This window comes from Zootermopsis nevadensis, unplaced genomic scaffold, assembly GCF_977971745.1.
Source record: "Zootermopsis nevadensis isolate Lab colony 2312 unplaced genomic scaffold, Znev_1.0 Znev_ptg000017l, whole genome shotgun sequence".
Taxonomy (NCBI): domain Eukaryota; kingdom Metazoa; phylum Arthropoda; class Insecta; order Blattodea; family Termopsidae; genus Zootermopsis; species Zootermopsis nevadensis.
This window is the reverse complement of record NW_028259149.1, coordinates 17,421,297-17,438,559: the sequence shown is the minus strand read 5'-3', so window position 1 is coordinate 17,438,559 and position 17,263 is coordinate 17,421,297. Positions and strand designations below refer to the sequence as shown.

The window sequence follows — 17,263 nt, the reverse complement described above, 5'->3', positions numbered from 1 at the left end:
TTTTAATATATATATACATATTTAAATGTTAATTGTAATATTTTAATATATATATATACATATTTAAATGTTAATTGTAATATTTTAATATATATATACATATTTAAATGTTAATTGTAATATTTTAATATATATACATATTTAAATGTTAATTGTAATATTTTAATATTTTAATATTAATAATAATATTTTTATTGTGATTAGACTGATAAAATTGAACAAGAAGACATTACCTTGCGCCTAAAACACTTTCACAAAAACGTGAACAAGGAACGTGAAACAAAACTTAAACAAAGAATAATCAACAAGCATGCCACGTAACATCACACTTCTTGTCGAACCTAAGATGAAAATCTTACATAAGGAATGTGGTATTTGAGCCCGAAATATAACCTTTAATCGAGCATCGTGCATATTGTATCTAAAATAAGAGCTCCAGTTAAGTCCACGTTGTTACTGTACATAAAATGAAATACAGTAGACACTGCATCTTGTAACAAGATGCAGTGTCTACTGAGAATGTTATAATTTTAAATAATTTTAAACAACATTATTTTAAGTTTGTGTATAGACGAAAAATAAAAATATTGTATCAATAAAACACAAACATGACGCAATTAAGATATAAAATAAAATGAAATGTTAAATCAAAATCTGTGTTGCACTCGTAACAAAAACCATAGTGTTTTATACTGTGTCAAAGCAAAACATTATATCAAATTTTTCTATATTTCGCTTAAAACACGGTCTATTTTGGGCGTTTCAGAATTTAGGTAAAAAAAAATCCTTCAGCTGGGATCGACAGCTTCCTGGCCGACAATCGAACCTCAGACTACTCAACCGCGACTTTCAATAACCGAAATCAACTATATTGCTAAAGTGTCTTCAATTATAATTTATAATTCCGTCCGACTTATTAGTGATACAGGACTTCTAAGATGAAAACTATTTGAGCTCTGATAAAATACTATTCATATTGATCTTAAAAGCTCATTTTATTTTTCTAATTTAATATGGAGCAAATATACACAAGTAATATGTGACACGTTTATTATATTGTGATACTTAAAAGAGTTATAGACGTCTAACTGGCCCTTTAAAATGGAACAATGTTTTGAAATAGTAAGATGCTTCGTTTGGCTGAAGACAAAACTGCGAAGGCCTAGGGACTACATATCGCGCGGCCACACTTTGCGAGTGAGAATGATTACAGTGGTATATGTAACCTCTGTTCCACAAAAATCCACTATTTTCGAACCGACGCAAATCTTCGTCTTAAAATTCTTCTCGTTGTTTTAGAACGCTTTAAATCTTTATAAGTGTACATACAAAATTAAGATAAAAATTGAAAGAATTAAATTAGCTTCAGATGACAACAAAGAAACTTGAGAAAAAGTTTGATTTCCACCCATGTTTTCAGTGTGGCTATAAAAATACCACTCGTTAGGTTTCACATCCAAATGAGTGTAAGTGTTGTCTAACGTTTTGTAATAATCGCTTTCTACTAGGAATATTAATTATTTTGTATAACATTTTTATACTTAAAGTTTAATTATTATTCCATGTGTGTATGAGTCTGTGTCATTTTTAACAACGTAAACATGTATGTTTGAACTGTAAATAATTCTATAATAAATGCTTTGTGATATATATATCGCAACTTTTTTCACTCACGGCACGGCTTAATTTGTCAAAAATACATGACAGAACACTACAAAATTTCGCCTCACGAATAGGGGGTACGAAACTACACATAACCATAAATATGTGTAAGCATAAGATTGCTGTCTTCAGGGTTGTTCCGCCGTGTAGTATGGTAGATGTCCACCAACGTATCAGAGGTCATACTGCCTCCGTCTTCAGGACATCGCCCTGATGACGGAGGCAGTATGACCTCTGAAACGTTGGTTAACATCGACCAGACTACACAGCGCAACAACCCAGAAGACAGAAATCTTCATACTCATCGCCCTGATGACGGAGGCAGTATGACCTCTGAAACGTTGGTAAACATCGACCATACTACACGGCGCAACAACCCAGAAAACAGAAATCTTCATACTCATCGCCCTGATGATGGAGGCAGTATGACCTCTGAAACGTTGGTTAACATCGACCAGACTACACAGCGCAACAACCCAGAAGACAGAAATCTTCATATTCATCGCCCTGATGACGGAGGCAGTATGACCTCTGAAACGTTGTAAACCTCGACCAGACTACACAGCGCAATAACCCAGAAGACAGAAATCTTCATACTCATCGCCCTGATGACGGAGGCAGTATGACCTCTGAAACGTTGGTTAACATCGACCAGACTACACAGCGCAACAACCCAGAAGACAGAAATCTTCATACTCATCGCCCTGATGACGGAGGCAGTATGACCTCTGAAACGTTGGTTAACATCGACCAGACTACACAGCGCAACAACCCAGAAGACAGAAATCTTCATATTCATCGCCCTGATGACGGAGGCAGTATGACCTCTGAAACGTTGTAAACCTCGACCAGACTACACAGCGCAATAACCCAGAAGACAGAAATCTTCATACTCATCGCCCTGATGACGGAGGCAGTATGACCTCTGAAACGTTGGTTAACATCGACCAGACTACACAGCGCAACAACCCAGAAGACAGAAATCTTCATACTCATCGCCCTGATGACGGAGGCAGTATGACCTCTGAAACGTTGGTTAACATCGACCAGACTACACAGCGCAACAACCCAGAAGACAGAAATCTTCATACTCATCGCCCTGATGACGGAGGCAGTATGACCTCTGAAACGTTGGTTAACATCGACCAGACTACACAGCGCAACAACCCAGAAGACAGAAATCTTCATATTCATCGCCCTGATGACGGAGGCAGTATGACCTCTGAAACGTTGTAAACCTCGACCAGACTACACAGCGCAATAACCCAGAAGACAGAAATCTTCATACTCATCGCCCTGATGACGGAGGCAGTATGACCTCTGAAACGTTGGTTAACATCGACCAGACTACACAGCGCAACAACCCAGAAGACAGAAATCTTCATACTCATCGCCCTGATGATGGAGGCAGTATGACCTCTGAAACGTTGGTTAACATCGACCAGACTACACAGCGCAACAACCCAGAAGACAGAAATCTTCATACTCATCGCCCTGATGACGGAGGCAGTATGACCTCTGAAACGTTGGTTAACATCGACCAGACTACACAGCGCAACAACCCAGAAGACAGAAATCTTCATATTCATCGCCCTGATGATGGAGGCAGTATGACCTCTGAAACGTTGGTAAACATCGACCATACTACACGGCGCAACAACCCAGAAGACAGAAATCTTCAGACTCATCGCCCTGATGACGGAGGCAGTATGACCTCTGAAACGTTGGTTAACATCGACCAGACTACACAGCGCAACAACCCAGAAGACAGAAATCTTCATACTCATCGCCCTGATGATGGAGGCAGTATGACCTCTGAAACGTTGGTTAACATCGACCAGACTACACAGCGCAAGAACCCAGAAGACGGAAATCTTCGATCAGATTACTGCTCGATGGCTATTCCGTGACTTTGAAGTGTTAGGATCACCTTCGTTTAGCATTCAAAGAAAATAAAATAATCAGGAATTGCTTATAACAAACTTAATGCATAGGAGAAACGTTTATAAACTTTCAGGATTGGCAACATCGCAAATACTTAGTTAACTTTGTCATGGTTACTGAGCAATTTTCATTTTTAAGATTTTAACTTAGGAACTGTACCTTATGTCCAGATTTCTTGCCTCAAGCAACATATTTTTTTTTAGTTATTAAACCATGTCTACGTTTAAATATATTTATTTTGTACAGTCTATACACAAACGTTTAAAGTTTATTGGTGTTGTAAAAAGTTATATAATATTAAAACATTTTATTGTGTAAAATATTATATTAGCGCTCTTAATCGTAAATACGATTTTACATTATATTTTTAGCGCTTTTATTAAAACGACATGTTTCGACTGGTAATACCGTCGTCTTCAGGTTTTTTATCAATTTAAAATATTTTAAAAGTTATTAGATATTTGATGCAATAAAATATTTATAAAATAAAATATTTTAAATATTTTAAATTGATAAAAACCTGAAGACGACGGTATTACCCGTCGAAACATGTCGTTTTAATAAAAGCGCTAAAAAAAATATAATGTAAAATCGTATTTACGATTAAGAGCGCTAATATAATATTTTACACGATAAAATGTTTTAATATTATATAATTTTTTACAACACCAATAAACTTCAAACGTTTGTGTATAGACTGTACAAAATAAATATATTTAATCAAACACAAACATGACGCATATAAGATACAAACATGTCTACGTTTGTAATTTACTTTTCTTTATTACAATTAATAACCTTGAATGCTAGTATCAATTTAATAGTAACATTCCCCTCCAAGAATATAATTAACACGTAGAATTATATTGAAGCATTCTGTTTCTGTTCTGTATTTTTATTACAATAAATTTGTGTAGATGGAATTGATACTAGCGTGAATAAACATGCATCTGATTGTAAGAGGCATTTCAATGCGAATTAAGGCGGGCATGTCCTTCATAAACATAAACCCCCACTCCTATTGACACTGTAACCGGACCTTCTAATCTATGTATTCATAAATGGTTGGTGTATAAATAGAGGTCACACAAAAGGTGTTGTAAACATTAGCTTCTGGACCACGCAATTTACAGTGTCAACATATGGAAATGAAGATTACCTTGGCGCTTTCGTGTAAGTACCAAGCTTTGTTTACAAATTGACGAAAATTATAATCTAGATAAATTTAATTTGGGTTCCTCAGAGGACGAACTAGCTATGTCCTTCTATTCGGTTGCCCACAGCGAGAAGTAAAAGTTTCAAGACCTTCATCACTTCATTTACGTCTGAAAAAAATATGTCTAAAACAATTTTCCTTGTCTTTTCTGGCTATGACTGGGGCTCGGCTTACCTAGCTTAGGGTAGGGTCTAATGTCGGGCTTTTACAGACATGTTTCCGTAACAATTTAAATTTCTTCGCCAGCTGAGTAGTCTACCAACATCTAAACACACCATTACTCTAATCTCCCAATTTGCCTCTTCCTTTGAAGTTCTCTGATCACATTTGTATTTAACTTTTTCTGGATGACCAGTCCATCTCGTCCTCCTTGAATAAGGTCTAATCATCCTAACATTATTACATAAAAAAACATAAATTATGATGTTCTTCATTATGCGTCTATTGCTATTTCATAATTTTAAATAGAATAAAACATTTGAGGAAATCACTGTACTATTCAAGACAGAAAGTTCTTTCAGAATCTCCTGGGGCGGAAATTACGATGAGCATCTTTGACGCATAGTAGACACCAACTAAGATTCGAATATTCCGAATATTAGTTGTTAATTGAAGAATGTGGTCCTTCTGTTTCCGACAAAGCAACTGGTGACCACAGTTTCATACAGGAAATATAAATTTCTGTATTGATCTAAAGAAATGAATTCCGGAGTCCGTGAAGAATTATTATACAGACTTTAATAAAAACACCAGTCTAGAAAGCAATTCATAAGAATGAAAAATCTTTCATCCAAGTATGTTCCATTTTACTAAATATTTAATGAGATGATAATGTTGCGTCATATTGTGATGATTATAATTGTTTAATTTTAACCGTCTAATCACAAAAAATATTTTATTAAATATTAAAATATTATTATTACAATTAACATTTAATATTTAAAATATATTAAAATATATTTCACCCACGCAAGATCACACTATACGCGACATACATTTACGAAACAACATTGAATGTGATAACAAAATACAATTGATCTAGAAGAGGATAACTTTCCGATATTTAATGGACATCTGACGAAGGATTGCATTTAGAATATTACATTTAAATTTATATTGATTATACACCTGAAGATGGTTCATTGAAAACCGAAACATGTCGTGAAAAATATTATGCTCTAATTGTAAATCGAACATTTCGATAGAAAAAGCATCATTTTAATATATTTTAAATATTTTAAATATTAAATGTTAATTGTAGTAATAATATTTTAATATTTTAATATTCAATAAAATATTTTATTGTGATTAGACGGTTAAAATTAAACAATTAAATATTTTATGCCGGAAACGTTACCTAAGAACCGTAAAACTGTTTCCCTCTGATGGATAATTTAGGTCTCTCTTTTGTCTACCTTCCTCTTTCTCTGCAGTCTCCTGTCTTTGCTGTCGATACCTATCTCCATCCCTCTTTACCTATTCTTCCTTTATATTTATTTTTGTTCTTATCGTTTTCTTTTTGTAGTATTTCAGTTTTTCTCGGCAGTGAGTCTGAAGATGGCCGTCTTCTGGGTTGTTGCGCCGTGTAGTCTGGTAGATGTCCACCAAAGTTTAATCGTCCTGATGATGGAGGCAGGAAGGACGTCCGATACGTCGGTAAACGTCTACCAGACTACACGACGCAACAACCCAGAACACATCCATCTTCTTCCTTCCTTCAAAAACTGATTAACACACCCATTGTGAGATACGACTGTGAAATTAGACTCGGTAAAGTTTCCTACGTAGTCGAAATGCATTGAGCTCAACAGAATATTTGGACTGAAAGTGCAGTAACTTGATTTTTCATTCAGTTTTCATGGCGATCATTACATGGACGGTGTGCCAAGCAGATGAAGAAGACGTGCCTAAATGCGACCATATTGGCTACTCTCCATTCACAATAAGAAAAGAAATTTGTGGATCCGATGGACAGACATACAGCAACGACAAACACCTCGAGTTTGAAAACTGTCTCTACAAACGAGGTGAGGAAAACCGATCTGATGTGTAGCCCACTGACATATTATGACGAATGTGAAACGACCGCCCGTTAGAAAGACTCAAATAATTTAATCAAGGGGCGAAAGTCACAATTTACTTTGTGAAAACAGAAGTAGTACACACGACTAACAGGAAGTAACCTACCGCCATGTAAAACACGAAAAACCAAAAATCCTCACATTAATAACATGGTTAAGTCACATTATGTTTCTAGTATTCTATTGGACAATCGATTAGTCGGTGAACGAATAAATTATAACTTTCCACAATTTAAACTGTGTCTAAGGTTTACATGCGTCATGTTTGTGTTTTTGATTAAAATATATAATAAAATTCAGGTCAATACACAAAACTTTATTTGGATGTTAAAATTTAAAATTTAAATGTTAAAATTTAATATTTTAAATTTGCGCCATTCATCGCTATAAGGATGTTACATTAGAGCGCTTTCATTCACTTCACAACATGTTTCGATGTAATACATCATCTTCAGGTGTTGTTTTTTTAAAACTATTTTATATTATAATGCATGCCATTCAATATATTCATTATTGTAACATGTGTTCCGTTGATCCTCTCGTTTTACGCATCTTATGTTTGTTTTGATTATTCTGTAAATAAATGTGATAAATTTTAAATTTTAACATCCAAAATAAAGTTTTGTGTATTGACCTGAATTTTATTATATATTTTAAACTGTGTCGTTAATTATAATTGTGTGTTTCAGAAATAAAGAAAGCAAAGAACGGATGGTGCAAGGAAGAAGATCAGAAGAGAGTTGACGAACAACGCCGAAAGTTAATTGAAGAATACGTAAAGAAGCTCGAGGAGATAGAAAATAAAGGCTAATGCCTGTCTTATTTGAAAGATCCTTCTGTTAGTATCACTGGCTTACCCGTATAAATTGTATAATTAAACAAGGAATATTTACATATACATTCAAACTTTAATTTGCTTTAGTAATCTTCAGGGCTTATATGCGTCTTTTTATAAACAAACATAGCCTTGTGGTAGGTAGCATCATGCCCGTTCGCCCCCCCTCCCCCCCCCCCAAAAAAAAACACAACAACTTTGGAAATAACACATATATTTTCACGACACGAATCAACCTAATCTTTAAATTTCAATTATATTAACGTGGTGGACGTGTAAAATATTATTTTATGTTGTCTACGTTGGTAACTGCAAAACTTTCGATTTTATTGTAGTTTGGACCAGTAGATTAAAAATTATTATGTGTTCTTTGTACGAAACGCATAGCTAGAACGCATTATGGGCTGGTCGTGTCTGTCTGTCCAGTTGATTCAACTCGAGAACCAATGGACTATTTTGATGAAATTTTACGTAGAGTTCGTGTTACTCAGCTAGACCTGAAAATTGTAATTTTGAATATCCTACTAGCGGTGATTACAAAATAACGGATAAGGAAATTAGTAAGATAGACACTGAGGTGCTGCTATCTATATATCACATAAAACTCTTAAATTTCATAAAAAAATAATCCAAGTTAAAGAAACTGTATATTATATATAATCCAGATTCTACTAAGATTTTTAATTTTATTGGAAACATTTTTAGATGCACTGTATATTAAACGAAATTCAAACAAAATATACATAACTTTATCCGTAATTACCTTTACTAACAGTATATTTTAACGTTATTCTGCGTTGAATTTTTGGTACAGGTGACTCTCGATATACGCGCTTTTGCTATCCACGTTTTCGTAGGTCCGTAATTCTATTTTAGAATCATAAGAAACATCAATACCCCATTCACGGCCATGGTAAAAGCTACTGAACAGGCCCACTAATTTCGCGCGCAAATTAACTGATCCGTCCCATGGTCGAAAGACTATTCAGTTTCAAAGATAATAAAATTAGCTTCTAGTATATAACGCGCAAATTTTCTTCCACGATCCTCCGACCACCCTTAATTCAGATTGGTCTGGTCTGGCTCCGGTATTAACAAATATTTTCCCATTTTTGTATCACGTTATCGCAGACCTGATACAGGACTAACCAACTAACTCCGTGATGCAGGACCCTTCTGGAAAACTTTATAGTATTTCAGCTTTACCATAAGCGTTCTGCTTTCATAGAAATACAAGATTCATTACTGTGTTTACAAAATCTCACCATAAAACTCTTATCCTGAGAAAATGTATTCTACTCCATAAGTTTAGTCTACGATTCTGACAAAATAATACTGAATAGTATCTTAAATAAATATGGTGGGAGTTTGTTGACTGGATTCATCACAGTGGGGGGTAAGGACACGAAAATGTGAATTCCAATAAAGGCGGGGGAAATGTCTTGATAAGCTGAGCGACTATTAGCTTCTAAGCAAGTGCTCAGATCCGTAGAGTCTGTTAATATTCTACGAATAAATTTACAATAACAAATTTAAAGAAATGTAATAAATCTTGTGGTGCACTACGGTCAAAACCTTGAGAATCGACTGCAATGTCCTTGATCTTGCATGTTTCGCTCGGCTCTGTCGAACAAAAAGGAAAACCGGATTTAAAATGACCGGATTATAAATACGAGTTAAGAGACGCCTTACAGAAGAGAAAGGAGACACATTATTCTGGAATCTGTATTAAAATATACAACGGCGCCAAGGTACTTTAAATTAAGACTTTTCTAATATTAGCATGTAAGTACCTTAACATCTATAACAAAATTAATGTAACTTAACGTTACTTATATTATGCATTCTTTGCACGAAATACAGCAAAATAAATAATAAAGAAGACGCCTTGTGTTTTAACCTATTTCATCTGAGAGCAGACTAAACAAATGTCGATTAAATGTGTTATTGACATCCTGTATCGAAGTTTTGGGTAAATTTAATTTGTCTGACCTTTCCAACAGACGTTACCAAAAGTTGTAAAACACACAAACCACAGACGGGAAGATAAACGAGTCTGAATTGCTTGGTATTTTCTTAATGAATTCAATTGTTATTTGTTACCGTCGTTCCTAAATATTTTCGCTTAACGAAAGATTCGAAGAACGCAAAACGAGAAGTTACGTATATCAAATCTAAAACTTCTTGACGATGGTGAAGAGTCAATTGAATAAAAATTTCCTTGGATATTATCCATCGTCTAGTAAATATAAAAAAACGTAAAAACGAAGTTTCGGAGATGGGACTCTATCTCCGTCTTCAGGTTCCTACACAGTTGGGCCCACTAGATAGAGCTAATCCCTATCTCCGGACTTTTTTCTTGGATATTATCCATCGTCTAGTAAATATAAAACGTAAAAACGACGTTTCGGAGATGGGACTCTATCTCCGTCTTCAGGTTCCTACACAGTTGGGCCCACTAGATAGAGCTAATCCCTATCTCCGGACTTTTTTCTTGGATATTATCCATCGTCTAGTAAATATAAAACGTAAAAACGACGTTTCGGAGATGGGACTCTATCTCCGTCTTCAGGTTCCTACACAGTTGGGCCCACTAGATAGAGCTAATCCCTATCTCCGGACTTTTTCCTTGGATATTATCCATCGTCTAGTAAATATAAAACGTAAAACGACGTTTCGGAGATGGGACTCTATCTCCGTCTTCAGGTTCCTACACAGTTGGGCCCACTAGATAGAGCTAATCCCTATCTCCGAAACGTCGTTTTTACGTTTTATATTTACTAGACGATGGATAATATCCAAGGAAATTTTTATTCAATTGAGAAGTTACGTATTCGGAAATAATAGCACGACATATTATCCCAAAGAATAATATAGTTTTTTATGCTATGAAGTGATAAGAAGTTTGTATCATCTGCTTTACACAACTTTGGTATATTGATTGTGTTACGATTTCCTTCCATATCTTTAAAGAAGTGAAAGTCCAAAGTATGTAACTAAGACAAAATCCTTGCTTCATAATGTATGTGTCATGTTTTATAATTCTTTAATAGGATACAGCATTCATTTCTCGACAAAAGAAAAACACCAGCGACCCAGCGGGACTATTTAACGATTGCATAATCACTTCATTATTAACAAAGAAGACTTTTAAAAAGATCGGTGCATATCAATTCGGCACACAGCAAATAATAAAAAAAAATTACATGCTACCATTAAATTATGAAGGAAAATATAATTATTTGATTTTTCTGTGTATGTGTAATAGCAGTTTACGTGTTTAGTCCATTTGAAATGAAAAAATAAAAGCGAATTTATTTTGATATTCATAGTGAAATCGGACCAATAACAGTCTTAAGTCACAGTTCATCAAAGTATTGTCAGCGAACTCTGGTAAAAGATGTGCTCTTTCAAGAAACACGTCGCGTTCGTAATATTCATACTGTGTCTGATTGAAAAGACATCAGGTGGCCTGTACCTTCAGCTGGTAAACAGCTTGTGTGACATCGCGACACGTCATTTTACGCCATCAAACACTATAGTTTTATCCCACAACATACCAGTGGACAACCTCTCTGCCTCTCGAAACATATTCCCAGACTATTACACATTTGAGAGAGTCCAAGAAAATAGTTTTAGTGAGCTGCGTTCCGTCGTGGATTTATGGCATATGATACTGGAGGAATTCAACAAGATTGAAGAATGGACTTTACTTTCCTTCAGCGCAAACGACGGCCTAGAAGATCAGGTGCCGTCAAACAATAACGATGGATATGTACTACTGTCTGGATATCATCTGCATAAGGATGTAATGAAGGATATAGGACACCATTTGCAGAAATTAAAACACAACTGGGGGTGGAACCCCAGAGCAAAATTTGTAATACTGGCTACAGAGATATCGGACACAGATGCTAAAATGCTTGCTACAGATATTTTTGCTGAACTGTGGATGTCAAGAGTAGTGGACTCAGTTGTCTTGATTCCAACAACAAATAAATACACAACAGACACTGTGAACGTATTGGACGCGTATATTTGGTTTCCGTACCACCCTGCAGGTCAATGTCCTGATATAAAAGAAGCTGTTCTCTGGGATCAGTGGGTACTGAACAACGCAAGCATTGGACGTTTTCTTCACAACGCGTCTCTTTTCCCGCAGAAAATTCCTAGAGATCTTCATGGCTGTCCCCTGACGATTTCTACTTTTGAACTATCACCTATGGTAATGAGAAAGAATACTATTAAACCAGACACTGAAAGTATTACGTATGACAAAGGCCTGGAGGTACAGATTCTATCAGAATTTGCGAAGAGTACGAACAGTAGCATAAAATACCGCGACGCCCCGCCTGATGGCGGACAGTGGGGCTGGGACATCGGTAACGGAACGTGGAACGGCGTGACGGGTGAAATCGCCAGGAGCTACTCAGATATCGGAATGGACTGTCTGTGGTACAGGTGCCACTTAGTCAAAGAAATCGAGTGCCTGAGACCTCATCTTATCGACAAGGTCAGATGGTACGTCCCATGTGCCGTGCCATATCCTAGATGGATGAGCCTCACCAGGGTCTTCAAACTATCACTTTGGCTGAGTTTCCTTGGAGCTTACGTAGCTATTTCAGTCATAATGTGGCAGGTAGTGAAGATAAACAGTTATTTTTCCACCGAGGCAGCTCTGAACCAGGCTTATACCAGCTTACCCAAGTGTCTACTTAATTTCTGGGCTATTATCCTTGAAGAGTCTGCTTCCAACAACCCTCCTGACGTGGTACTGATAAGAGCCGTATTCTTTGCGTGGGTGTTGTACTGTTGGGCTATCAACACCGTGTACCAGACATACTTTACAAGCTTCTTAATAGATCCAGGACTTCAACGCCAGTTAGGTTCAGAAGATGAAATCCTCGCTTCTGGAATCGATTACAATACTGAAACAAGCATTATATCTCTATACGGTGAACTCGCCGGAACGCGATATAAACACATGAATGGTACTGATTACATTGACACAGCCGAAGAAAGAGTCTCGAAAGGTACGCTGGCATTTCTGTTCTCCAAGTATCTCGTGGATTATAAAATAGCTGTCAAATATATGGATGCCAACGGCAAGCCAATAATTTGTGAGATCGAAGAAGATTTTGCTTTCAATTTTATAACGATCTTTGTTCCGAAAGGTTCCCCGTTTAAGACTCGGTATGACGAAGTCTTACTTTCCATGATGCAAGCTGGGTTAGTAGATTTATGGTGGAACAGTATAAAGTACACCGCCAATCTTGAACAGGCATCAGATTTCAATCTGCCTCCAGGAGAATACATTTCCCTGACAATGGAGCATTTGCAATCTGCATTCTATTTCCTGTTCATGGGATACATTATATCGGTTGTGTGTTTTTTATTAGAGTTAAGTCAATTCTGTAACCACCGAAACCACAAAAAGAAATAAATAAATGCTAATACACTGCAATCAAAAAGTACTGAAACCAGTCATAAATTGCGACTTCATCCTAACATCGCAAATTTTATATTTTTATTTAGTGTTCTGTCTGACGACAGGTCCATATGAACAGGATCCTTCCATCCTTTTCTCGGACTGGGACCTGTTCATATACGTTCTTGGCAGATGATCCAGAAGTGGTTTGCCATTGCCTTCTTCTGTGTGTGAATGGAGTAATTGTTGGGATGCCACGGAGGAAAACTCCGTGTTGCCTAGACCACGGCCTTGCCCAACACAAGTTATAAATTCGGGCACCGCCGGGAATCGAACCCGAGACCCCAGGATTACAAGGCCAGCGTTCTAACCGCTAGACCACCGTGGCTCATTACGCTCATTAATATCTGTAAATTTTGCCCTAAGTGCATAGAATTGACCCATAATAGGAAGGTTTATGTGTCACTTTTAAATCACGTTTAAATTTTCTGTTCGTACTTCGATTAAATTTGGCAGTGGAGGTTTACATTGAAACTAGTTGAATAAATTTAATTTTTGTTCGTATTGTTCAAATACAAATAAATAAATGTATAAATCCTACTGTATAAGAAGACCATAGAACGTTGGTGTTTTTCTCACAAACTCCTAGTAGTCCACAATATGTGTACATGCATAACAAAAAGAACTCATAAAGAACTATAAAGATATTCTGTAGTTTTATTTCGATATGGCGCATTTTTAGCGAACTATCCCAACAATGTCGCACAAGTCGTTGATGGTACGACGTCGATCTTCGTGAATGGCCTGCCGAATCTTCGTAACATTTTCGGGCGTTGTGCTCGAAGATGGTCGTCCAGAACGCTCGTCATCATCGACAGAGGTTCGGCCATTTTTAAAACGTGAATGCCACACAAAAGTTTGCGGACTCCCCAAATGCTTGCTTTAGCATTTCATAGGTTTCCGTAGCCGTTTTGGCGAGTCTTTGGCAAAATTTGATGCACACGCCATTCCGAAATCTCAGGAGGGTCGGTGTAATGCACTACCAAAACGCCCGTAACTAAGAAACAAATGCTAATTCGATGATGCCGGATGGCACACTGATCCACTATGAATGTAGGCCGCACCCCCTAAAGGCAGAAGCTCGTACTAAATCCGGTTCGCCCGCTATTGACACAGTCTTGAAACTTTCCGATCGCACCTCGTATATGAAACATAATTTCTAAATAATGTGTAGCCTTAGTGCCGACGAAATAGCACATTTTTATCTACAACGTAACGTACTTTACTTGTTAAGAAAAATGCAATTACATCCTGCAAGTTTTACTAAAAAGACAAGAAAGGTTAATGAGATTCAACATAAATACAATATTCAGTCATCATCCATATATTAATCTTACGTTGTATTACTGGTAATGGTGAAATCAATAATAATAATAATAATAATAAATAAGGCTAAGAGAGCGCACATTACATTAGACCATCATGGTCTAATGTAAATCGAATATTTCGATAAAGAACATCATTTGATATATTTTAAATGTTAATTATTGTAATATTTTAATATTTAATAAGAATTTATTGTGATTAGACGGACAAGATTTAAATAATATATATTTATTATATCACAATATGACGCAACTTTACCATCTCTTACCAGTAACAACTTACTCGACATGCAACATCATCATAGCCCCTGACCAATATGAGAAAACTAAGTCCGGCAAAAGACTACGTAAAGATTGCTCATTTCCGGGATAACACCGGAACACACGGACAAGCAACCGGAGCCCTTAGTTCAAGAGATTAAGTTTTAGGGGAGGTAGTTATAAATACGAAATACGTCTGTTACAACTACAATAATTATTAAAGTCGTAAGTTGGGAGTCCTTCGCTAATAATTAACGGACAACATGGATTTCTCTGTTGATGTCGTGATGTAGCTAGCGGAAGGACGAAGGGATACAAATATTTATACTTCGGTTCTGTCGATAATTCTTCGTGCATTCAGTAAGTAAATAAGAAGATGAAAGGAACTGTTCGCACAACTGTAATAAACTCCATCACAACAAAAGAAATATTAATGAGTCCACTGCTATAATATTTAATTGTTCTAACGAGATACGAAAAGTTACAGATTAACAATTCTAACATCAAATAACGCAAAGATAAACATTTTTCTAGCATTAATCCTTTTGTGGTGCTTAATTAAGCACAAAGAACTTTATCTGTACTTTGCAGGTGTGTTCACAACTAAACGCTACAAAAATGCCCCTATCATCTTGGTATTTTGTGTCAGTCTGTTCGACTGTAACAAATAGAGAACCCCTGAATGGATGATCGTGAAATTTGATAATGTTTTTTTTTTCAAAATGTGTCACCCGATTAAAATGTTTGTTAAAAGCTGAAAATAACGGGAACTTTACATAACCCACACAATCACATGGGGAATCACCGACTAGAAGTCACTGGTAACCAACCAGATGGCTTACCGAACCCGAAGGTTCATAACCGAACTAACCAAAGCCCTCCACCAGACTCTGTCCTGGGCCAACAAAATCCAGTCTCCTTCAACTCCTATCTCCCATAGATCCCGCCTGAGATTATCCTCCCATCTACGTCTAGGTCTCCCCAGCGGTCTCTTCCCCTCAGGCTTCCCAACCAATACCCTGTGCACACCTCTTGTCCCATCCATGCGCGCTACATGCCCCGCCCATCGCATTCTTCTTGACTTAATCACCCTCACAATACTGGGGGAGGAGTACAGATTCTTAACCTCATCATTATGCAGTTTTCTCCACGCCCCATCGTCGTCTCTCCTAGGCCCAAATATCCTCCTCAACACCCAATTCTCAAACACCTGAATCTATGTTCCTCTCTCTGAGTGAGAGACCATGTTTCGCACCCATACAAAACAACAGGCAAGATTATTGTTTTGTATACTTTAATCTTCAGGTTCTTAGAAATCAGACGGGAAGACAAAATATTTTGAACTGAGAAGTAGCACGCATTTCCAGAATTTAGTCTCCTCCTAACTTCCTCATGAGAATCGTTTTGATTTGTTATTGTTGTTCCCAAATATTTGAACTTTTTATCGCTTTCAAAGGACTTATTAGCCACCCTAAGACAATTCTGCCCGCCTGTTTGCTGACGACGAGATACTAACATGTATTTAGTCTAGCCTCTAGTAAAACTTCTGTGTTCCTCTTTATTGTATTTATATCGTCCCCCAATAAATTAACATCATCAGCAAATGCCAATAGCTTATGTGTCCCATTCAATTGCAAACCCTTCTGCCTACCTTGGACTTTCCTGATGGCGTATTCCAGAGAAGTCACTGGCATCAATCTCAAAGATCAAACAGTGGCAAATGAAGCCAGAATTGTTAGTACATTTCCTAACACATCATGTATTCCCGTTTGACCGCCCATTGAACTCTTAAAATTTATAATTTGATTTCAAAATGTGCAACTTCCACAATTTATTTTCATAAATTTTCAAATTTATATTAGTTCCGTTATCCGAACAAGATTATGGCAGCATGCAAACATGAACCGTTCGAAAACACAAAATCGCACTTACATTGGCAGAAGATGGTTGTTGGTAATCCGTGGTTGTCGAGGATTTCGTGTCCTTTCAAGAGCGACGGCCGGCGGTAAACTCAATGCAGCACAGACCTTGATATTATAATCGTACGCATAACTAGTCAAGACATTTCCGGCCTCTTACGTAATCCGAAGGTTCACTACCGGGTTCACAAGAGTTCGCCACCGGTCCATGTTCAGAGCAAAATTAATCCATTCCACAAATTTTAACCCTAATTCCACGAGTTCCATCTTTTAATGTTACATGCCTATCTGCGCCTTAGTCCTCCAAACAGTCGCTTCCTCTCAGGTTGGCCAACCAAAATTCTGGCAAGTTTCTTCATCTCCCGCATCACGTTTCACGTCTCACCCCGTCTCTTCATCCTTGATTTAATCATCCTACTAACATTTCGTGAACCTTACAAATTACAGCGTTTCTCACTATTTATTTCTCCTGTGATTTCAATATTATGACCAAATATATTCCTTGGCATCATGCTCTGGGACTACCTAAATC

At 36.8% G+C, this 17,263-nt stretch overlaps 3 protein-coding genes across 4 annotated transcripts in view; 2 read left to right on the top strand and 1 right to left on the bottom strand.

Moving 5' to 3' along the window:
• The window catches only part of Gprk2 (G protein-coupled receptor kinase 2), a 120,392-nt gene that overhangs the window by 87,044 nt on the left and 16,085 nt on the right, over positions 1-17,263 (bottom strand). Inside the window, exon 1 of one of the 2 annotated variants that reach the window (XM_087350645.1) lies at positions 16,745-17,036. The exons of the other annotated variant lie outside the window; for it this stretch is intronic. The gene's annotated coding sequence lies outside the window, so the exon portion shown is untranslated. Of the gene's footprint in view, positions 1-16,744; positions 17,037-17,263 lie in introns of those variants that run through there. 2 annotated transcript variants of the gene reach the window in all.
• Positions 4,663-7,909, top strand: LOC110834725 (uncharacterized). The gene is made up of 3 exons (XM_022074174.2): positions 4,663-4,779; positions 6,676-6,849; positions 7,593-7,909. The coding sequence occupies exons 1-3, from the start codon at positions 4,749-4,751 to the stop codon at positions 7,712-7,714; spliced, it is 327 nt and encodes a 108-aa protein (XP_021929866.2). The 5' UTR covers positions 4,663-4,748; the 3' UTR covers positions 7,715-7,909.
• LOC110834738 (glutamate receptor ionotropic, kainate 4) lies at positions 10,450-13,251 on the top strand. The gene has a single exon (XM_022074185.2). It carries the CDS (start codon positions 11,139-11,141, stop codon positions 13,179-13,181), a length of 2,043 nt encoding a protein of 680 aa, XP_021929877.1. The 5' UTR covers positions 10,450-11,138; the 3' UTR covers positions 13,182-13,251.